The 24,182-nt window shown below is 41.4% G+C and overlaps 1 protein-coding gene across 4 annotated transcripts in view; it reads right to left on the bottom strand.

Annotated features, from left to right (window-relative positions):
- fam184ab (family with sequence similarity 184 member Ab) overlaps nucleotides 1–24,182 on the bottom strand; it is a 133,511-nt gene that overhangs the window by 63,965 nt on the left and 45,364 nt on the right. For 3 of the 4 annotated variants that reach the window (XM_019268760.2, XM_019268762.2, XM_027284112.1), the window contains 7 exons: nucleotides 16,961–17,101; nucleotides 15,292–15,450; nucleotides 12,048–12,287; nucleotides 11,727–11,810; nucleotides 10,568–10,819; nucleotides 5,541–5,676; nucleotides 3,885–4,066 (listed from right to left, as the gene is read on the bottom strand). In XM_019268760.2, the coding sequence (XP_019124305.1) occupies nucleotides 3,885–4,066; nucleotides 5,541–5,676; nucleotides 10,568–10,819; nucleotides 11,727–11,810; nucleotides 12,048–12,287; nucleotides 15,292–15,450; nucleotides 16,961–17,101 (1,194 nt within the window). The remainder of the gene's footprint in view (nucleotides 1–3,884; nucleotides 4,067–5,540; nucleotides 5,677–10,567; nucleotides 10,820–11,726; nucleotides 11,811–12,047; nucleotides 12,288–15,291; nucleotides 15,451–16,960; nucleotides 17,102–24,182) is intronic. The other variant, XM_019268761.2, reaches the window with a different exon arrangement.

The raw sequence follows: 24,182 nt of genomic DNA, 5'->3' as shown, positions 1-24,182 counted from the left end.
AGTTATTGAACCAAAACATGTAAAATGAGTATTATTTTCCTTAACATGAAGCTAATTAGCTTCACTTCTATTAAAGAAGAGCCTTGACAATGACAACTAATGCTAGTGTAACGCTATCCCGCTATCTTCAAGTCTTCCCTGAATCCCATAAAGAGCAGCTGACGTTAGCATAGTCTCTTAAGTATTAGCATCTTAGCTTCTGAATGTTTCGGCCTTTAACGAGGCTTTTTATAACGTCACCCGTTATCTCACAAAATAATGTAATTAGCTAATGATATGCTAACTTTTTGCTATGTTACTAACGTAGGTAGTAAGCTGAGCCGAGTTGCAGCAGCTTAATTAGAGATTTGTCAGTGGTTTGTGTGTGGATAAGTAAGAGGAGCGGCAGATGAATCAGAGGAGAGGTGCCCCGTAGATTTTGAACTGAAGGCATAATCGAGGAAAGTGGTAAAATATAGGAACAAATAACAGCTAGAAGATGTTTCTTAGAGTGAAGTCCTGCTGATTTAAGTTGTTGCTAAGCTCCGTATATTGTGTAACAAGCAGACGTGCAGACAGGGAAGAACGAATGCCCTCTATACCACGCAACAGTGCACTAGGTTTGTCGCTGTACCTCTGGTACTCTAAGAATTAATGCTAAGGTCACAGGAAACAGTGTTTTATTGTGGTAAACCAGAAAAACAAACAAGTCTGCAGGGCTTTTATTTGGGGTTTAATTAGGGGACCAGCCGTTTCTTCATTTCATGGCTTTAACAAAAAATTTTAATTAGCCAAACGTTGCCAAAAAGGCCACATGGGAACGGTAATATCCACCACTCGAGTCGGCATTAGGCACAGTAAAAGACTCTACGTAGAGCAAGCCAAGAAACTCTCTGTGAAAAGTGTGTACCAAGATTATGAGCTTCAAAATCAGATGTAGATATCTCTCTGTCATATTCTCTGTTTTCTCTTAAAGACGCAACTCTTTCCTCTTTGTGCAGATTGTTCAGGCAACTGCTGCAGAACTAAAAGCACATAGATGATGAATAAATGGACTAAATGCTACGGATGTTCTGATCAAGTTCTTTTGGGGCTTTTTTTTTTCTCTTTCTTGGACAGAGGCAGCTTGAAAAGATAGGAAAGATGGGAAAGGGTGTAGAGAAAGAGGGCATGAGATGCAGCTGCAGGTTGGAGTTGAACACACTGCGGAAAGGACTGAGCCTTTGGACGTGGGATGCATATTCAACCATGATCCAAGCAGCAACCTCTGTGGCTGAAAAATTAAGCCAATGCGGAAGGGCTAAAAAGTGTAATTCCTCAAGTGGCGACTTGAGGCTGAGTCAGTCTCCACGTTAAAATGTCCAACTTCACAGCAGAAACAAACATTTCCCTGCACATTATTGCCGACATACTCTTTAGACACCTGTGGGTGACTCATGCTCTGTCCATTTCTTATACTGTCATTGGTCCAATCAGAAATAACGTGTAGCCTTTTAAGTTTGGTACAGCCTCTGGTCCTGGTTCAAACCTTGTTGGTGAGCTTTAATTACTGATATGCTGCAAAGAATACAACTCCTATCCTGTCTGATGTTCTTCTTTGAGTCACTCTCATTAACAATCTCTGGCTGGGTACAGACACCAGCATGCAGAGAGCACTTTAACCAGATAACAGCTGTGGGTTTTATTCTGATCTTGTTATCAAGTTCAACTCATTGAATTAACATTTATTAGCAACAGCTGATATGAACTTCCTGCGACGGTCAGCACCGGCCAAAAATAAACAAAAAACGAGAAGCAGCTAGACGATTTGTACACCGAGAAGAGATAACGTTATAACAGAAGATAACGATTCATCAACAGTCCTTATCGCATTTTGCCACTGTGTCAACAGAGTCGATCACGAGTGGAACCAAATAATTTTCCACATGCACACAGTCTAATTTTCACCCTCTTACACAGAGATATGAAGGAGGACACTCGAGCTGCAACATTTTGGATGAAATCTCTGGAAAGTCTGCTGCCAAATGCTTCATTTATCAAGTGTTAAACTTGAAACGATGCTGCAAATCTTTACGATCTTTAAGATTACAGCCCTAAAACACGCACTGTGTATATTCCGTTTAGCTTTTACCAAAAACTAGTGAGTGTCTGGCAGATTGTGGGATATATCAGACACTGGCAACAACATCAAAAAACTTTCATATCCCACCAGGGATGCAGTCATACTGGTGTGCACGAACTGCTCGGAAACAATGTTTTGGAAACCCACCAAGAAAGCGTCCATCAAACCGGTCAAACCGAGCGAGACTGCTGTGCTATCATATGGCCAAACAAACCCGAGGGGGAAAACATCTCTACGAGCGTGACATGAATTTCTCTTTTTGCTGAGAGAGGGCAAAGCAAGGCAAGAAGAAAGAAAGAAAACGAGGCTCTAAAGCAAAACAAAAGCAAGCCTCCCATTAATGTAATGACTTTCCACAACTTTTTACAATTAACTCAAATGTTCTTCGCTAATGTTGCTTATTTGCAAACACAATTGATCAAAAGAAAAATGCAAAGAAGTTTCTGCTGTTTAAAATTAGCCACTCGTGGTTACAAACCAGCAACAGACGAGTGAGTAATCAATTTCAAACACAAATCAGCTGAGCGATGAGGGACGCTGCTGCTTGCCATTACAGAAATAGTCGTAAAAGTTTATGCGGTGCGAGATATTCAAATTTGTGGCGTCTCTCTCGCTCTCGGTGGGAGAAAGTTCTCCCAGCTCTAGGAGGATTACGCTGCACAAATGTCAGAGATAAAGCGACGACGGGAAAACACACACGAAGCGGCAACACTTGACATTTGCCGTCAGCCGTTGGTTGGTCTGCTGACTGCGCGGTTCCTTAAATCATCCGACCTTTAAGCGTCTTGGTTTTTAAAACGAAGGGCCGGCTTCTGTCAAAGTCTGTAAACGCTGTGATCGACAGGTTTGACCCTTTTGACAGTTTGATGATTGTGGGTCAATTTTTGCTGCTTAAACTTTGTTGCATACGTGACTTTCTTCATAATCTGGAGAAACATGTCTGAGAGTAACTCTTGAAGTTCAGAAAGGTAAAGAAACTTTTTGAAATACATCAATAATTCATAACAAATAGTCTTTCCAGGTCTTTAAAGAGTGGTCTTGGGGGGGGAAACAACAACCTCACATGAAAAGACGGAGGCGTTACTGTCTCTGTGAAGTCAAAGTCAGTGCTGGAAAAGTAAAATAAACAAGAAATACCAAATAGAATTGAAGAAATAAAAAACCTTCTTTCTCATTTGGGGGCAAACAACTATTAGAATTGCTTCATAGCCCCAACAAATTGTCTTTTGCTCTCGGGGCTTTTGTATCTAACAGGCTGGATTTTGGGGATTACTGAAGAGTTTCAGGGCCCGATCACAAAGGAGGAGCTGCAGCTTCATTAAAGGTCACGAGGGGGACAGAGAGAATAGAAAGAAATAGGCAATCTCCTCATCTGAGAATCAACGTTCTGTCACTCTGAAATGAACGGTGAAGCGTTGAGAAAGAACGGGCGTCAAGAGAGATGTGTTCATTTGAAGCCAGAGGACCAGCGTTAAAGGATTTTGTGGTCTCCTTCCTAAAAGGCATGCTAATCGCTTACCTTGAGTTTTCGTGGTGGTATAACGTGACGTGGTTTTGTATGCGAGGACGTATTCTCTAAAATATGAGCACAGAATTTTTTACTAACTGTATTTGAAGGGTGAAAAAAAAGGTCTGGAGCAAAGTATTCCAAAAACTTGACTCACAGCATCTTGATGGCTTATTGGTTATTCATAAGAGTGTTATACCAGCCTGGGGTGAATACAAATGACGCCACCAGCACACTCACACACACACACACACACACACACACACACACACACACCTTCTCCAGGGACTGGAGCTGTTGTTTCTGTCTTTCGTCCAGAGCCTGGCACTGGCTCTGCAGAGACTCCCTCTCTTCTTCCATCCTCAGCACTTTGTCCTTCAGCCGGCTCCGCTCGTTGTCCAGGTCCCTGATGGCTGCTTCCTGGGTCATCTGTGTGGCCTGCAGGCTGCTTATCTGACCTAGGACAGGACAGAGCCGACGGACGTGAGAGGAATGCGAGTAGTAAAGTGATGTCGGCAGAAGTAAACAGCTGTCAGCAAATTTGACATCTCATTACATCATCATTTATTGTGGTAGCAGTTGCTAGGAGGAGGTAACAATCAAAGCATTTCAGGCTTTAAGAGTTATTTTTAATGTCATTATTGTTCACAAAAGCTTGCTATACAAGACTGTCTCAGGGCTAAATTCCACCAGCAACAGATGCAATGAGCTCCATGTGCTCTGCGTCAGTCTGCACAGGACAGATCGAGCTGTCTGGAAGGCCGACACCGAAACGGGGTAGAGAATCCGATCGATTTCAAAAACACACAATTCAAAATATGCAAACTTCTGATCGTAAAAACAGACATGAATAAACGATGTAGCACATTTAAACCAAGAAATAAAATGACCAAATCTGACGTTGCACGGAGAACACACTAAAACAGCATCGCGGCCACGCCCTGACAGAGATGTGCCTGGCGGACACAGCCATCAGCGGGAAGAATGCCAGATCGATTCGAACCAATCTGAAATGAGGTCTGGAACCAGGTAAAGAATGGGTCATCGTAATAATAATTGCAGTTTATTACAACTTGGGTCTATTTTTTGTGACGTTGGTCTTTGTTTCAATCAAATCAGGTCAAGTCTGACGGGGCGAGCATTGAGACAATCATAAAGGTTTGAAACAAACGTCCTGTTAGACAATGGTGAGCTGTTAAAAATATTTGCCACTGTTTACAGACCAACATTCATGTTTCGTGATAATCGCCAATCAGTTTTGCCTCCAAATAAACTGGCTTAGATGATCTGACTAACTTCTTTTTGAAGTCTTTGTTCCCTTTACAGTATAAATAAAAGAGGAGCTTCTGTAAGATCTGCACTAGGCGGTGGGAAAATGTGAGTGCGTTGCATCTGCCAGCTGGATCTTATTCGTCTCCCTCACATGCGAGCAGCTCCAGAGGAAGCTGATCAAACATTCTCATTGGGCGCGAGCGGTTCATAGGAGCTAATGGGCCGAGCATAATCCTGCAGCACCGAGCCGCCACTATTGCTCACACATTTCAGACAGTAATGTTCATGCAATGTTGTTTCACAAAGTACTGACGGAGAGACTTCACAAGATATTAAATCAGATTCTAACATGCAACCATTTACCCCAGCGTGAGTGCACACAAACACACACACAAACACACACCTTAAACTGGGCATAATTGATGGAGGAGAGTTTCCTCTGCTTCTCTGCCTCTGGGCGACGACTGGGAATAACATTAGCTTGGATATAACGTTGGACCATTAAAGCGTTTCAGGCCGTGATGCCTCAGACGAGATGTTAGTGGATACGTTTGATGTGTTTGCACGACAAGCCCGTGTGGGTGGCGTGGGTGCAATTATTCACAAGCATTTACGAACACAGGTCCGTGTGAGAGAGAGAGAAGACGTCGAATGTCTTACTGGCTTTGAGCAGTATTTCGGTCGCTTGCTGTTGAACTCGGTCTCTGGCTGCCTCGAGCTCACACTCGGCTTCCTTCTGACGGATCTCCACGATTTCTGAGTTCTGGGTCACCTCGTCCAGCTGCTTGGTTAAATCCTGCAGAGGAATCAGATCAACACAGAAGACTCTGTTAACACATAGAGGATTTCAGAGCAGTCAGGCAGGGGTGGGCGTCTTTCCTTTAAGATACTGACTGAAATAACACAGTAGCAGCACTGGTAGTATCAACACGTCTCCATTTAAACTTCATTCAATCTTTTTGGCACCCAGTTCTAGTAAATATTACTATTTGTGTGTTTTTTTTCCTGCAGCCAATCACTGCAAGTGTTCTTTAAATCAATGCAATGTGTGATTGGACCACTATCACAGCTACAGCTAGCAGCTACATGCAGTCTGTTTGACTGTCTATTTGACGGAGCTGGCAGTTAATCGTGCCGAGACGGCAATAAAATATTCAAAGCATCTGACAGACGTGCATTAAATGTGGAAGGTGAACCACTGCACCGTGTTCGCAAGCCAAACCAGTCCAACCAAGAAGAGGACACAGTAACGGAACAACAGCCCACTGTATCTCCCAAAGTTAGAGAGTCAGTTACTGTTATGCTGTGAGCCGTCTTGTTTGACACCTTGCTCTTTGCATGAGATGAAGTCAACAACGAGTTTTCGACCATCTTGAACCACCGCAGCATATTGGTGGCATTTCACTAATACTGAAGATCAAGAATGGAAATCCTGACTGCTGCGCGGTTAATAAGAACTAGATTTCAGGGAGGGATTTGACATGCACACACACACATACACGAACACACATACACACAGTACAGTCGCTGTGTGATTTAGCACTTTGTAAGGACTCATAAGAGGCAATTTCACATCTTTCAATCCCATCAAACAGCCTGCCTCAAACTTAATTACTGCTGCTACGGCTAAGACAAAGAAACCTCAGTATGATAATAACCACTGAGGAGTCACACACAAATTAGATGTGATGTGTGTGTGCATGAGTGTGTGTGCTGATTTCCCTGATGAGCTCAGAGCAGGTAGTTGCACTTTGTGACCACTAGGTTCAATTAAGTCATCCATAAAGACTGTGTGTGTGTGCGATTTTACATCTCTGTGAGGACCAATTTGGGCTTTAGACCTTGAAGGTTACAGCTTTTTCTGGAAAGTGAGGACATTTTGTCTGTCTGAGGGTTCAGCTCTTTATTAATCCCACTTGGGCGACACAATTTTTAAATTTTTACACCCTGTTGTTTTTTATGACACACACATATAGGCCTGAAATACACACACAGGACCTATAGACATGCATCCGTAGAGAGATGTCGGACCGACAGGGCTGCCAGTCCGTAACTCGTATTTTAAGATTAAATCTAGATCAAGGGCAGGGTCATGTTGGGGTTATGTTGTGTTGTTGTGATGATAAAGTTCAAGGTCCTCACAAGGTGTGCAGTGTGTAAATATGTGTGATCTTGTTTACCGTTTATATGAGGACCAGTATACGGCTCAGAGATTAAGAGGACAATTTTCAAAAGTGGTCGTTCTCTCTTCAAAGGGCTGTTTGAGGGTTAAGATTTGATTTTAGGGTTGAGGTTAGAATTAGATTTTAAGGTTAGTTCAAGAAGTTTATGTGTGATAGGTTAGATAACTGAGTGTCCTTACAAGTACAGTGTGTAAACATACACGTCTCTCTATGTATTTCTGTTGTGTGAGGACCAATTGGAGTTTTAGTTCACAATAATTTTAAGGACTAAGCAGTGAGGGCCAGTCCTCACTTCTTCAAAGGGCTGTTAAAGGTTAAGTCTAATATTAAGTTCATTTGTTCTTACAGAAGATGTAACTCCTAACAGGTCACAAATGTTTAGTAAACATTACTCAGAACAGAATTTAGAGGCACTATGAGATACTGGTACTGATGATAACTATTTAAAACATTAACTAATAAAATTATGTTAGTAATATACATATAACATGTAATTAAGTGCCTCATAAATCATTTACATTTCTTTCCATTCTCGCTTTGGGATTCATGCTCAGAGGAATCGTTCTTGTTGTATGTCTACAGTTGGTTAAACTCTCTCCACCTCACTAAACTCGTATTTTGAGTGTAATTAATTTGTTAAAGAGGCAAAAAACACAATAACAAATTAGTAATTCATTTGGCTGATATTTTTAGGTTTAAATACTGTATTTAGATGCTGTGATAATATCGTTATCGTGAATTCTTTTAGCCACGGTAACCACGTTGTGAAAACCTGATATTGTGACAGCGCTGACAAGAATGAAGAGTGCATTGGAAACTATTCTCCCAACGAATGAATTAACTGTCTGAGGCTGGAGGACGGGTCAAAATGGTTTAATTTATTGTATCTGTCGATTTATCTGGCCTAAAAGAGGAATCTCATTGTTACGGATATTTAGTCATTACCTCTGATTCACCCTGCTGCATATTTAAACACACAGAGCCTCACTTCGAGTGTCACTCATTCTTATTGGCTATGTCTGAACCTTACATTCCCATTTAAATATAAAAGGCTTTGGAAAGCTACATTTATTGTTTTATCTCACTAAAAGCTTCCACCAACCAGTCCAGATAGACTTTACCTGAGAGTGAAGCATTTACTCCAAACACAGTGACAGCAGCAATTTACCAGAGCTTCAGGTGAGCATTTCACTTGGGGGATAATTTGTAATTTTTTGGCATACACATTCCTACAGAAGCTTGTGAAAAGTCAGCCATTAATTACGTCTGTCTCAGTTACTCCGAGCGATCATTTGCTTGCATTTCTCTGGAGATTTGCCTAGTAAATCATGAGCTAAAGGAGGATGACAGAGAACACTGAAGCAAGAAGCTGTAGGATCCTGACACCAGCCACAAATACTTCAGGCTGGTGGCATATCGATATTTGACGCTGCAGTTTCCTCTCATGTAGCGTGCCGGTACAGTAATCCTGCCTTCCTGAGACTATCCTGAGGTGCAATTTAGCAAAAAGAGTCTACAAGTGTCACTCTGCTGGAAACCACTGATTACTTACTATAGGCAAGAAGAACAATGAGATATGAGGTGTGTATTGTCACGATCAAACCAAATATTGAAACGTCTGCTGTGAGCTTGTTAAGGTTAAATGAAAATCTGTTATCGCTTTAACAATGAACTCACAGCAGGAGCAGAAGGATTAAAGGATATGTTCATAGACTGAGGCTGTTATTAAGAGATTATTGTGATATTACCTTAGCAACAATACAACACATCAGCTATGTACGGTTTGAAAGACTAAAATCAGTTTGATATGATATCTGCTTTTCTTAAATCTCGTATAAAATAAGAGAATCTAGAAGAGCTGTCAGCTGAAGTCAGTTTCGAGCTCTCTGCTCTGTTGTCATTTCGTTATCTGGGTTACAGTTAATTGCTCCGATAACTAATGAAATTATTAACTCCGGGCACACCAACCACTGCTGACCTTGATCATATTCCTCAGTAATGCCGAAGAGAGAGAGGGCGGGGGGACGTGGACTCCTTCCTGTCTTCTGTGCAATCAGTGATAATTTCACACAAACATCAGAGAATATCACAACAAAACAGACCTACTTAACCAATTCCCCTGGAGCACGTGTCAACTTTATTTTCAACCGTGGCGATGATGAGATGTGAGTCTACTCCAAAGACGTTAGAGAAGTCAGAAAGTAGAATATCTGAAAGATCTACTCGGGAAATGAACACGGCATTGCTATTCTTGCACTACGCAAATTGTACACATTACTGCTGGTGGTGGTGGGGTGTGGGGAAACAGTGCTGCATGTAAATGGCTGCTCAAATCATCCAAAAGATATTAAATGTCGAAGATTTGTGACAAATGAGCATCGTTTAGATTCAACACACAACAAAGACGTGCACACCACTGTATGACTCAATAAAAAAGTATAATCCGGCTTCTATTTAAAGGTGCCCCGTGGAGTTATCTTGTAAACAAAGTTATGTTTACACTTATCGCTTATGAAAACACACTGTGTATCCATGAGGAACATGTCGAATGCATTTCCTTCTCATAAAACATTTGCAAACCTATTTTTTTAAATATTTAATGCGTAGGTTACATCCGTGTTTTCATGTCTTCCACTTCACTGCTTTTCCTGGTGCGTTTCGGCGTTTGTTTTTGTTGTCGTGGCACCGGCGTTCGATCAGCGGAAAAAGTGAAACCGGTGGCTGGAATGTGCGTTATGTCGTCTGAGTGATTGTGCATGTACAGGATATGAACTATATAGGAGCCCCCTGATAAAAACATGGCTCTGTTCTGCTACTGCAGAGGACCTTTTAAATATCTAGAGGAGAGTTGGAACATAAAGTTAAAATACTCTGATTAATTAAGAACTAGATAATGAAAATAGCTTTTAAACAACAAAATTGTGTCTAATCGACCTTGAAAAAGGCGACAAATAACTCTTTGAAATGCAACAAATGTGTTTGACTTCAAAGTTTTCAGCTCAATAAAGCTGTAAAAGCAAAGTGCTACTTTCTGAATTCACACATCGTTTTTTTTATGACAGTGATAAAAACAGTTGTCATAGTTATTATATTTTTTTTTATGTCTGGACAGTGTTTTATATGAGAAATTAACTTTTGTTGAACATCTACTTTTTTGTAATTTAATCTGTGAAGTGGAGTATCAGTGTAAACTTTTACTTTCATCACATATACTCATTTTATTTTTATACACCCATCTCATCTTCTACTACAGGGGACACATTTTGTAGGCTGTTCATAAAAACTGCATCAGATTTTGTTCCATTAAGTTACAGAATGTTCTGGTACTGTTTCACCATCCCTGTCGATGGCGATGTGCTTGAAGGCTGTGACATGAAACCAATGCAGAAGTGCCAAAAACTGCAGTTCCTCAAATGTCAACTTGAGTCAGTCTCCAAAAGTCCCCATGTTAAAATGTCCAACTTCACAGCAGAAATAAACATGTTTACTCTGGTTCGGACTCACCTTGACGGTGCTCTCGGAGGTGGTGAGCGACGCATGAAGCTTGTGGGACTTCTCCCGGTTCTCCCGAGCTTCATCCGTTACCCTGGCCAACTCGGCCCTCAGTTTTCCGAGCGTCTTCTGCAGCGCCGCCTCCTGAGTCTGAAATTCCCGCCGCAGCTCGGCCTCGGTGCGTTTCCACGCCAGCAGGTTGTCGGCGGTCAGCTGCTGAGTTCTCTTCATGGCCTCGAGCTCGCGCTCGTAAAAGGCCTGAGCCTGGAAACAGACAGCAGCGAACATAAAGCAGCAAGCATCTAGTGTGGACACTGCACGATTTTACTTTTCCATCTTTACGTTAGAAAGATTTTAAGTTTTGAAAGCTTTCTCATCAAAATGCAACCTCATGCTAAAAGAATCAACGTGAGCGAAGCCAAATCGACTTGGCCGACTGTGTTCACTGTCAGCGAGGATGCATTTTTATTGAAATGAATAGCTTCTAAATGCAGTAATTGAATTCGGCTTTTGATGTACACCAATCTGCAGATCACAGCCTTCACTTTCAGCAAGGTCAACATAATTGTGCCAACAATAAACCTTATTTAATCATTCGTTATCCAAGGATGTGAAGCACAGTTTGCTTTAGCTTTAGCAACACACTGTGTAAAGGTAAAATTGGACTTTTGTTGTGCTACAAAAAGTTACTGTGTAAAGGTAAAATTGGACTTTTGTTGTGCTACAAAAAGTTAATAAAATGAACTTCTCAAACATGAATTACTATTTAAATGATTTTATCCATATTAACGTTTTTTTTTTTAATTCAACAAAAACTCAAGGTAACTTCAGTGATTTTTAATCTTTTGGTTGGATTAAAATCAGAAAACATGAACATGATGTGAAGTTTGAGGTTTGTGGCCCAAGAAATAAACATTTAAAATGAATTTTCCCCTCAATATATTGGAAATAAACATAATTAGCTGAAGTTCATCATCTGATACAGGACGGACTCCAACATATCTTTATTAAGTTTACCCATAAATGTATTTACTTTATAAAAATATACCTATTTAGACGACTGCAAAGATGAAATTCAAGGCTGATACTCCCGAAACGTTGTCAGAAATCAACACTTATTTTAAGTTTCCACAAGCAGCAAAAGTCTTCTGTCGCTGCTACAGTGCAGTACCTTGCTGAGTTTGGCCTCGTACTCCTCCACCAGTCTTTTCTTATCCTGTTTGAGCTCCTCCACCCGCTCTGTCAGGGAATCCACCTGCGACACATCAGCACAACATGAGCATGGAGTTAAAAATACCTCTTTGGTTTACATGCAGAGAAAGTTTGACCTGCTGTGCTCTCAGAGTTGATGAAGCAGGTTAATTCACTGGCTCGCCCACAAACAGTTAATAATATAATAACCACTACTGCCCCACTTTCTCCCTGTGGTGATTTAGTTTAGTTGCTTCGGCTTCCAGGAGCTGCTCTACTTTTGCAGTAGTTAGTGTGTTACCTCAGCTTTATGGAGCTGTCCCAGTTTCTCCTGGTCTTTACTGTAGTTTGCATTCTGACTCTGGTGGCTGCGAAGGAGCTCCTGGATCTCCTGTCTGTGCTGGGCCTTCAGCTCCTCCAGCGCAGCCCTCTTCTCCTGCTCGAACTGGGTCTGGGCCTGGCTGAACGTGCGCAGCTTCTCCTCGAAGGACCGTCGCATCTCCTCCACCTCCCTCGACATGGACACCACGCGCTGCGTGTGCTGCCAAGAGAACGCGGGAATGAAAAGGCCGAGCTAACAGGAGGATTGATTTGTGGGTTTGTAGGCTTCTCACGCCGTGGGTAAACTTTTTCTTTTTTTAAAAAGCCCTAAACCAGCTGGTGATGTACCAGCTCGGGGGAGTTTGACCTTCTGGCTGCCAACCTGCCTGCTCTAAATTAGCACTGAAAACAGAAACCCACCATCTGAACAGTAAACACTCGGTACAGTAAGTCAAACATAGGAAGAAAAACATCACGTGGCATCGAAGTAGGTGAGGTGAATTATAAACATCTCTCAGAGCCAGATTCACATATACAGATCATTTAATTTGGCTGCACTAGCATTTCATTTACTAAAGGCAGCAGATAATTATACAAGCAGCGACTCGCTCTAACTACTAGGTACACTTTGTACCTGATAACGAGCTCAAAAGCTTCACACGGATGGTGAATTTTGTGCCACGCAGAGCTGAAAACCAACTCTGAAATCTCTTATGTTCTCTTCCTTCCATCAAGGTCAGAGACATTCATCAGTAACATCCATCTGAGTGCCGAACTCTCATGAACGCACAATTACAAACACACTTGAAGCAAAGCGTGGGCGCACGTTCTTTCTTTGACTGTCACTCCAAATCATGCAGCATACCTCAACACAAAGCCGCACTTCCTCTCCTCTCTGTATGTAAACCTATAATAATGTCATCCATCCATCTGTCCTGTCAGCTGCTGCATCGTCTTTCACGTGCACACACGCACACACACACACACACACACACACACACACACACACACACACACACACACACACACACACACACACACACAGGGAAAAGGTCATACACACTGACTGCAGTGTGCATGCGTGGTACTCCTTCATCGCTTCTTCTTTTTAACTCTCACCATGCAAAACAGAGTAAAAACACCTGAAGTCCGTCAGATGTACCAAAAAACGTTCAGCCTTTTAGCCCTTTTTAGATTTCCAAAACAATTTTATACCGATCATGGCACTATCACCTGTTACCAATGAGACTGTTTACAGGTGTGAATATTATACAACTCTTTTTTGTTGCCTCTGTCCCAACTTTTATGGGTCGTAACAGTTTTGAACATTTCTTGCTTTTCAGAGATAACAACATAATTAATTTGAGATCTCGAGAAAACAAAAAGTGTCAATCAATGCAACTGCAACATTCTCCTGCTCTTCTGACAATGCTTCAACTGAATGATGTTTCCCGCAATGATTTAATATATTAAGACTATCCTTTTGTTTTTTTCGATAGCTCAAATTAATTACGTTGTTATCTCGGGAAAACAAAGTTTCGTTATCTTGAGATCTCAAGTAAATGATCCCGTTATCTTGGGACAATAACATTTGTTATTTCAACATAACGACATAAATAACTTGAGATCTCGAGAAAACAAATGACAATGTATGAATGTACAGTATAACCACTTGGGGCTTCCGGAGTATTCAGTTGAATATGGGTGGAAAAGGATTTTCAAATCATGAATTCTGTTTTTATTTAGGTTTTACTCAGCATCCAAACATTTTTGTAGATAGTCGGAGCAAGTGTGACGTACTCAACGACACCCTGCCACATAAAATATCTATAAATGTCAAGAATAAAAAGGAAATCATATCACAAAGACATTTTTTCAAGATTTCACTTCACTTGAAACCCTTTCGAACTATAACCATGCTAAACATTAGAGCCAGTAGTTGAACCAGTATTCACCAGTCAGGTGTGACTTGCTTCTCAAACACAGCGTAGCATTGAAATATTTCCTCCCTGAACCTTCGGCAAATCGTGGCATGACCAGCACAGGTTAAAAGGGAGTTAAAGCCCCGATCCTCTGACTTGCATTTGTCATATTTCGGTGAAACTGTGTGGTAAATCCTCTTCGGCTTTACCTCTGAATAGTGTGGACGCTGCATAATTTTAAATTGCGTGAGCTGAAGTCTGGCATTAACGGAACAATTCTCATTTCTACTTAACCCTTCGACTCAGAGCTCAAGAGCTATTTCAGAGCCGGTGCTCTTGCCCTGTGCTCGCTTGAGATATTCAGAGGAAATAATCTCCGTAAAGAGAGCGACCCATTGCAATATTAAGTGTTTGGAGGTGGGAGGTAAAGACAGAGATGCTGCCAGAGTGGGCTAAACTATCTATTAAAGTTTTCTGTCTGTAGGTGGTAGGAAAAGGTGACTGTATTATCTTTTAACTGGCTAAAAACGAGATGTGAATCTACCTAAGACGGACTCTTCCTAAACAATTTTTAGCTTTGTTTTCTAATTCACACTACACCGCTCCGTGTGTCAGAAGCATTTCGAAGCGACTGAAATTCAGCTGTTCCAACCACCACGGGAGGTGTTTGAGATGTTTTCCAGCCAGATGTTGAAGAGGTGTGAATGCATATATCATCTTTGCTCCTCACAACTGGAACGACGTCAGTCAGCAGCCTGTGGAAACAGCCTAAAGGCGGTCTGCGCACTGTGATAATGGCAGCTAAAGTTACTCTGAAAGTATGTGTTGCTCCCTCTGTGTCATTAAAGCGTTTATCTGATCCCTGATCAGTGCAATCACTGCACGAGAGAGTGCTGATCTGTGTGTCATCCACATGTGTCGTAAGCACTTATTAAACCACTCTGGGCTCACACTGATCTGCATGACCAAGATGGACAGAAATCATGTTTGTGATATGGCCCGACGGACGGACGCTCGCATATTTGGACCAATCTCATCTGGATTTTATCTGGATGTGAGTGAAGATAATGAGTGAAAATGTGGCTTAGAGGAGCTCTCATCACACTGCTCCTCCAACACAAACGCTCAGACAAACACACAGCGGCGTTGGCGGACAAGAGAGACTCTCCAGCCTCACAACAGGGGACGGAAACAGACATTAGCACTGATTACCTGCAGCTGTGACTGCAGCATCATGCCGGGCACAGCTGACACACACACACACACACACACACACACACACACACCATCTCTGCGTCTTACCTGAGCCTCAGTGCAAAGCTGCATGTCCTCCACCCTCTGACGGTAGCTCTCGAACTCGGCCAGCGCCTGCCTCTTCATCCTCTCGTGGAGCTCCATGGACTCCTCCAGAGACTGGATCCGCCTCTTCAGGTCCATCTCATCGCTGATCTTGCTCTTGTACTGGAGCAGACATGAAGGGCTCGGTTAGTTAGATTAGTTAGTCAGAACACACACATACAGTCATGAGATACATAAATATAAATAGTAAAAAACACTTATTATGCAAAATATACATACAAGGAGAGAGAAGATGAAGAAAAAAACACAAAGTTTGTCACTTGTACAATCCCCGATTACAGAAAAAGTTGGGCCTTTGAGCCCGTTTTAGATTCCCAAAACAATTTGAAATGCATACTCTTTGATTTAACTTTATTTTCTGCCAACAAATAAGCCACGGGAACAACAAGGACAGGAAAAAGTAACAACATTATAAAAGGCGACAGTTTAGATTTCAGATTTCAATTAAAAGAACGCTGTTTTGAACAGATTTACTGATGCGCACAGACTTTATATTTGGCCTTGGTTTATCTCGTCACGATGCTCGAATGAAATCGAAAATCAACAGATTAAATAGGTACGTTCAGTTCAGTTGATTTAATTATGTTTCATTCGAGGCACAACAGTGAGTCGTCCCTCCGGACAGACTTTGTGGAGACGTGAGGCATTAGTGTGTGAGAGCTGTTCAAGGTTAGTCACATTTCTGTCAGGGGGGAAGCAAGTAATTCTTATAAGAAAGGATGACATATAGACCTGAATAATTAATATTCGGCTGATTAAAAATTCATGAGTTCATCTGGCTCTCCAGATAGTGTAGCAGTTTAGTGTGGGGCAGCTAAACATGAATTTAAGATACACAGTGATACTGTCACGTCTTGACTGAGTGACCTGAACGTGACTCTTGTCACTGAGTCACTGAGTCAAGAAGACCAGACGAAGACAAGTCAAGACTAAGACCAGAGTGCATTGAGACCGAGACAAGACCAAGACCAGACAGTACAGAGCCTACTTTCATTGCATATATTTTTAAAATATAAAGTAGTACACTACAACTTGGCTGAATATTTGATGGTCAATATTAAAGATGCTCTGATCAGATCACTGATCGCTGATTCATTTCTCTTTTTAATGAGCTGCTTCAGTTTGATTTGCTGGAAGAACTTTGCAGCTGCTGGCTCGTGGTCATGTGGTTGAACCTCGACCACTTTCACCGTCATTTGTTAGACAAGTTAGACATTATTAGGCGGGAAACACTGTTGATTTCCCCACAGCTGTGTTCTTGATTGGTCTTGAAATAAAATCTAGAGTCCTCTTTGTCTGAGTCTCAAGACCAAGACGATCTTGAGTACTACAACGCTGCAAAGAGTACAAAGCCTTGCTCCACTGATTCATCATCACATTTAACCAGGAGAAGTTATTTATAACTCCGAGTTGTCAATCAATACAAAAGTAAAACTCTAATATGCACTTACTTATTCCTCTCAGGAAGCGTTGATTGATTACATTACTTATTTAAATTAATGTTCGTCACTTCAGATATCTAGTCGGCTCCCTATCCTTCTTCTTCACACATCATCATCACATTGAGACAGATGATTTAACGTCTATTAAAAGTAAGACATTAGTGTCTTACTGAATAGTAGAGGTTATAAACCTGCAGTATCTTCTCTCGGGTCTCGGACAGAATCTGCTGCACCTCCTCTTCGTGGGCCTCCTTCAGAGTGGCGATGGCCGCCTCGTGCTCGTCGTTTTTCGTGTTCAGTGCATAGATAACCTGCAGCAGGAGAGAGCAGGAGAGAAACCCCATTAGCTGTTAGACGTGTTCATAATCAGGAGTTATTACAGTATTAAAACTCGTGGGGGGGAGAGACCAGCTGCTCCTCTCAGCAGCTCCGGTTCAACCCACACGGACTGTGTTAGGACCGCCGTGCTCCATGTGTTTTGTTCAGAAATTAAAGCGGACACTCGAAACGAAGCAGCGGAACATCACAGAGGCCGAAGGGAGGAGATATGAACATGAAAGGAAGCTTTTTATTGATGGGTTTCTTTTTAGAATAGAGCTGCTAACGCTCATACTTAAAAAAAAGCTTCTCATACAGCATTCATACTGCACTGAGAGCCAAAATAATGAATTCTTTTTATGTGTAATAGTTTGTACTACACTTGAGGTAAGGTCAGGATGTAGAATTTGCAATATGATGATAAAAACACTAATGAATGGATACATTTGTACAAATATTAAGCAGTAAACCATAAAACCCTCGTCATAGAGCTGCAAGATTTAGGCGATTAATAATGAATCGTCAAATAATAAATGAAAGGTCCCGAATTTTAAACTTTTTATGTGTTTTGTATTTGAAGTTCTTTTTTCTATAAGAAGATATATTTGTGGTTTTAAGTACCAAAAAACATTTTATCATCAGTTTCTCTCTGGAGCTGCAGCAAGAACAGGGCGTTTTGTCTCATTAATATTCATGAGCCTCTCCCCTGATTGGCTGATCGTTATCTGAGTGAAACACAACCAGGCTAACCACAGGTAATGGACTGTAGCCTTGCACAGGCCAGGTGTGCCACGCTCGGGGCGTATCTAAAGGTGGTGACATCACAAGTCCTGAAGTCCTGCTTGTTTAAAGGTGTGTGCATTTCTGTGTGGAGTGAAAGTCTGATACATTCACACCGAGAACTGCTTTACAATGAACAAAGACATGGAAATCTCAATACAATATTGTCACGTCACGTTTTGGTTCAATAAGTCGGATGCTCAAATGCAGACGAGGAGGTTTAGTGAACGCAGAGTAACTTCAATGACAACAGAAGGCAAACACATCCACCAAAAGTCCAATAAACAGAATCCAGAGCAGAGAACACGAGGAACAACAGGACGGAGCGCAGGGAGGGAACAGCCCAGAAATATTTACGTAGTCGCCATGATAAGAGCCGTTCTCTTAGGAAAGGAGCTTCAGTGCTTCCTTTCCTATCTCCTTTAGCAGAGGATACACCAGACCATCCTTTAAATTCTCCCTCACCTTTCCTTCATGACATTTTACATCAAAGTCAAGGAAAAGTGTTCTCGAAAGGACATAGTAGGTCATTTTTTTGATTTTTTTAGGTTCTTAAATGTGATTTCTTCCGTTTCTTTTAGTCATCTATGACAGCAAACCGAACATATGTGGGTTGTGAACTATTATTCGGTGCTTTAGTAAACAATGATCAATATTTTTAAGCCTGTTTTGGACCAAACAACTAATCGATTAATCGAGAAGACTGATGATGAAAATATTAGTTGCAGCCCCGCCAATTCACACTTCACATAAATTAATCTCTTTCTCAAAATCAGCTCACAGAAGACATGAAGCAGGCAGAGAAATGCAAATTAGCGCCGTATTCTAACGATATTGCATGAAAATGAGCAAAGCTTGCGGTGCACGTGCTGTGCCGTGCAGCTGCATACAGTCTACGTTTCCAGTATCAGCTCGGGAGCGTCAGCGGTGCCCCACTGTTATAAATTAGAAATCAGTTGATGCCTTGTATTTCTGGGGATAAAAATAACACGAGCAAACTGTTGTGCAAGAGATTGACCTTTTAAATCCATCCCAAAAATACATGCAGCCATCCAGAGAGCTATAATCTGACAGCGCGGTGATCCCCTGCTCGCGGGCTGCAGCACAGAGAGGGAGACCGAGAGGACACAAATGGGTTTCACATTTCCACATGGAAAACCACAAGACTCTGTCCCCCCCCCCCGGGCTCCTCCGCCTGCCGTGAGAGACAAAGCTATGTGTTGCCTCTTCAAAAAGCCGAGTCAATAATTCAGCACATTGAACTGTGCGATCGTGCTAAAGAGTCTTTGTGTAGTTTGGACCAAAGTCCGGCATCAGTGTGAGAGAAATGAAGGCGGCCGAAAGCTGTCTATGAAACGACGACGTCCAATCTTCAAGCTTCACCGTGCCGTGCACAGAGACGAGAGGATTTACTTTATTTATCCCTCCACCCACCCCCGCCTCACTCAGAGCTTCACTCAATTAGAGAAATTAATACAGATTGTAATCAAGAGGTACTCAACCACAGAAGTTATTCCCTCATTTGATTTTATTGACCTCTTAATGTGAATACAATCATCATCCTTTATTTATGTATTCTGCATATTAATAACATACTGGTATCAGTACTTCATTTAAGCCCACATTATTGTGAGACAAAACAAATCTGGTTGTTAGCCGGAGTGTTTGCTGTCGCTGCTCTGTTTCTCAGTGAAAACTAGAAGTTAACTATCGAGACAACAACATAACTCGGTGTCCTCAGACAAGAAAGCAGAAGAAGAGCTAAACATCGGACACAGTGAGCAAGAGAGAGCCATCGCTAACTGATAAGCTAAAGTGCTGCAGCTAGTAGAACTGAATGGGAAACTGTGGGATAAGCAATCAAGTCGATAAAAGGAGAAGTGCTTTAACAGAACTAGTGTAAGTTTAAATGTACAGCAGATAGACAGCAGCTGTAATGAAGAAGATATCGATTATAACTGGGCTGAACCAGGGCTACAAAAATACACCAACACAGAAGTACCAGTAACCCGAAATGACATGCTACTAAACTAAACTAAAATGAGCTAAACTAAACTAAAATAAAATAAAAAAAAATAAACAAAAATAAAATAAAATAAAATAAGCTTTTCACCAAGCTAAAAGTGCAGCTGAGGTCGATGGGCATGTCATTATTTCTGCAGGTATTTGGCCATAAATCACAATATTGGACAAAGTTATTACAGTTTATAAGGGAGGTAATGGCAGGTAAATTAATGGCAACAGCTGTTGAGTCATTTCACATAATGTCAACCTCATTGTAGCACTAGAGGAAAAGTCACCGAAGCCATGGGGATTCGACCACTGGGGACAACGAATGCCTGTGCAAAATGTCATGTAAACCCAAAAATAAAGTGAAATATTACAATAAACCATCATTTCCATCCCTAGATCCAGACAGCTGGCATAGCTATAATTAAGTAAAGTCAAGTAGTTTATTTAAATAGGCTAAAATCACGTTTATTTACAATCTGTGCTTTCATCTGGACCTGTCATGTTTAATCTCTTTCTCCACTTTTTCATATTCACAAACCGAAACGTCCGAGCTCAGAGACAAACCGCAACCAAACAAACAAACAAAGCTGAGAAAATTCAGTTTAGTCCAAACACGTCTGAATTATTCAGTCAGCTCATCAGCTTAAAGACGCAACAGTTACTCCATCGCGTCCCAGGAGTCATCAGCACACTCCTGCAGATGAAATGCACCAATTATAATGCTGTGCGGTCTACACACAACCACGAGATAACAAACACACACACACACACATGCACGCACTGAAGCAAACACTAGAAGATCCTCATGAACCGATGCGTCCAAACTCATCAGTGTAATTTGCCAGACAAACGGTGTGTGTGTGTGTGTCACACACAGGGAAAATGACGACGGCTGCCTGAGAGACGGAGGCTGCGAATATTGAAATCATTGTCATCATCATGAGGGATCAATAGATATTGATCCTGCAAGTCAGCAATGTGCTAGAAAGAGATTGTAAAAGGGAGTGGCAGCTGACACTCTGGGTCAATATTCACAATTTAGGTAAATAAACTTTGGTTTTCATATTCAGGAACAAATATACAGAGATAGTAGTCGCACATGTCCTGACTTTTTAGGCTTTGTTTGCACTACAAGACACACAATATAAGGTCCTTTCTTACCCCTAACTGTTACCCTTGAACCTATCAGGCAGCACTAATAAGGCAGTACACAGCCTTAAAGAAGTCCTACCTTCAGGTGGAATTATGATTATCCTTTAAAGTGTTGTGTGGTGGCCTTGTAGGTACAGACAAAGTTCAGTTTATCACCAAACATCAGTTCTGGAAACATCTATAAAGAAACAAAAAGTAGCCCGAGCTGACCTGTTACTGTTCATGAAGTCTTCCAACAGTCCACGTGGGTCTGATGTGCAGCTACATCTTATATACAGTAGGAAACCACAACAACCATCACTGTACGTTCACTACGACACCCTAATGGAGATATAAATTAGCTTTAAAGCTGCAGGAGTCATTTTTTTGGCCACTTGGGGGCAGTAGAAACAAGCTGCAAACACAACACTGACATATTATCACTTTAAAGATCCCACGAAAAACAGCGAGCAAATGCGATTTGATTCTGCATATTTACACGTTTCCTATAAGAACACAAAGCAACAGAGGCCACGCCCTCCCAGGAACCATGTCGTTTTGTGATTGGTCAGCTCCTAAAAAGGCCTGAGCAGTCACCGCCAATCATTCTGCATCAGCTCTGCCCGTGGCGAACTAGAAGCTCAACACGGACTGAAAGGTAAAGCTTTTCACTGGATGCAAAATTATGACATGCCTCTGAATTCAGGACGAGTCATCAACATTTATTTGGGTTTTTTTGTATGTATACCTGTATTGTCATTGTTGAGCCACATACTGGTGTATAGCTGACATATAGCGCCAACCATATCATGTAAAAACACCTAGATTTATCCATTTTGAGTTCATGAGGACTGTAACATTCAATATTTAGCTTTAATAACAGCTTCAGAAGATGATAATCAGTGCGTCTTTAAGAGGCTGAAAAGTAGCTTGACTGTGAAGAAGATAATTGCAATGAACAGATGGTTTAGCACTCTGGTGGATGGGAGGAACACTTTTACATACACATAAAACTTTAACTGTTACCTATACATCCACGCAGTGAGGATTTAAATTATTCATTCACTGTTTACATGCAGTAAAAGTAACCCAAGTGCTTTAACCTGTTTTATATTACACGCTGTTATTCTGCTGCGTCGTGGAGTCTAAATTTGATTTTATTCTGTTGAGTCTTGGTGTGTGCATGTCACTGCTCAGGCTTCAGTTTGCTGAAAGCACTGTTGGTTTGCCGGTAGGCTTGCGTTGGTGTGGACGCACTTTTCTAACCTGTGAGGAAAAAAGAAAAGAAAAATGAGTATGTAGTATGAGTAAGTGTCTGTCCGGTAGCAGCTATCCTTTCTCATCTCCTCGGGTCGATCGGTTCATGTCCTTGGAGGAGTTTGCATAAATGATAGTGATAGCTGGCAGATCGATAAGGTGACAGCGAAATGCCACAAATTTCCTCTGTCAAGAAAGTCACAGCTGAGAAACTCGGGGAGACTTTTCACCGCGCGAGCTGCAGCTGAGTCCCCCGCTAGCTGCTCCATGAAATATGACTGCGCTGTCAAACGCGGTAAAAGCTGAAAAATAATGGCTGTTTTGTTCCGTCTGCTCACTTTTACTTAAACTTTCCAACCTTTTCTGTACTTGCTCAGCTTTATGTTGCTCTCCACCAACCACATCACCTTCATAGGAGTATTCCAGAGACGTGAACTCGTGCTTTCTTCCCTCTTGTGCTTCTCTTTGACCCCCTTTTCAACCTCCATTGTTTGGATGCGGTGCTCGTTGTTATGGAAGAAAGCCAAATTGTGAATATTCTACTTTGTACTCTTGACATTTGCTTGTCAAAGAAACCTTTGGAAAACACGTTCAATACACAAACTGGAAGTGATGTTGAGTACAACAAAGAAATGTTAATGTTACGAATACATTAACCAACGCAGACAGCTACATTATTTACAAAGAAATAGAAGTCAAACTGGGGGATAAAGACTCTGAGATAAAGAGTCTGTAAGAAAGAATAAGGTATGAATAAGACTAGAATCAAGAAAAATGACTAATAAAACAATTGTTCATTAGAAATAAAGTACAAATACTAGAAATGTTAGGAATTAATACACCATCCATAGGGTTTGGGGGTTAGGGATAGGCTTATCCATACATATGTTTGGTAACACTACAATAGTTGTGTCTCTGTCCAGACATATCTTAAATTTTAACAGAATTTTAATTAATACTAAGAAAATGCCAATGAATGTTTGTTTCTTTTACTACTGTTATGCAAAAATTAGGCAACGGTCAACGAGAAACGCAGTAGGTGACACCAGTTCTCCAGTAATGAAACCAAAAGAAGAGTACGCAACAAGACGGCGTGATTTTTAAAAAAAGCTCCGGCAGAACCTCGACAGGTACGTAAATGTGACATTTCAGCTTGTTTCATGTATTAATATGAGGATGGTTACATCAGATCTGTGTGGAGCAAACACGGGTATGTCATAGCGCAAAAGTTTACGTTCCAACCTTTTGTCGTTTCCTGTCAAACTTTTCTAACGCAATACTTCAACATATCTATCGAAATACATCAAACACGGCTCTACTGACCAACACTCCACCAAAAAAAAAACCTCAAAGTTTAATCGGAACAAAGACCTTTAGATCTCTCCGGAAGATTTTAACAATAGCAGTGCGAGGCGGTCTGACAGGGGAGGTAAGTCATAACTTATTAATTTGCTAATAAAAAACAAGAATCTGTGGCGATCAAAGCAAAAATATGCTGTTTCATCGTCGCTTGACTTTTTTTTTTTTTTAAACCACCTGGTGGGTCACATACTTCCTCAGAGATGGCCAATATTTGGTAAGATATACCGGTGTGTGATTTGTTTCTACAAAACAAGGAGGACAAGCACGTCCATACTGCAGCTCTATGTCTCTCTAAGGACACGTTCTAGTCTCTCCGGCTGTGATTCACGGAAAATCCGAAGTATTTGTTCCTTCAGTGGAGAATTACTGCACTAAAGAGAACATAAAAGTCTCATCCTCTTTCAAGGGAACTGCTGAGTAGTTTGACAGCACACCAAAGCCACCACCATCAAAACACAAGCATTTATGGATATAATGAAATCATTATTGACCTCCAGTATAGTGCCTCGTGCATTGAAAATCTTGGAATGA

This window comes from Larimichthys crocea, chromosome XI (assembly GCF_000972845.2).
Source record: "Larimichthys crocea isolate SSNF chromosome XI, L_crocea_2.0, whole genome shotgun sequence".
Lineage (NCBI taxonomy): Eukaryota > Metazoa > Chordata > Actinopteri > Sciaenidae > Larimichthys > Larimichthys crocea.
The sequence above is the reverse complement of the archived record's forward strand: the minus strand, read 5'-3'. Positions and strand labels throughout refer to the sequence as shown.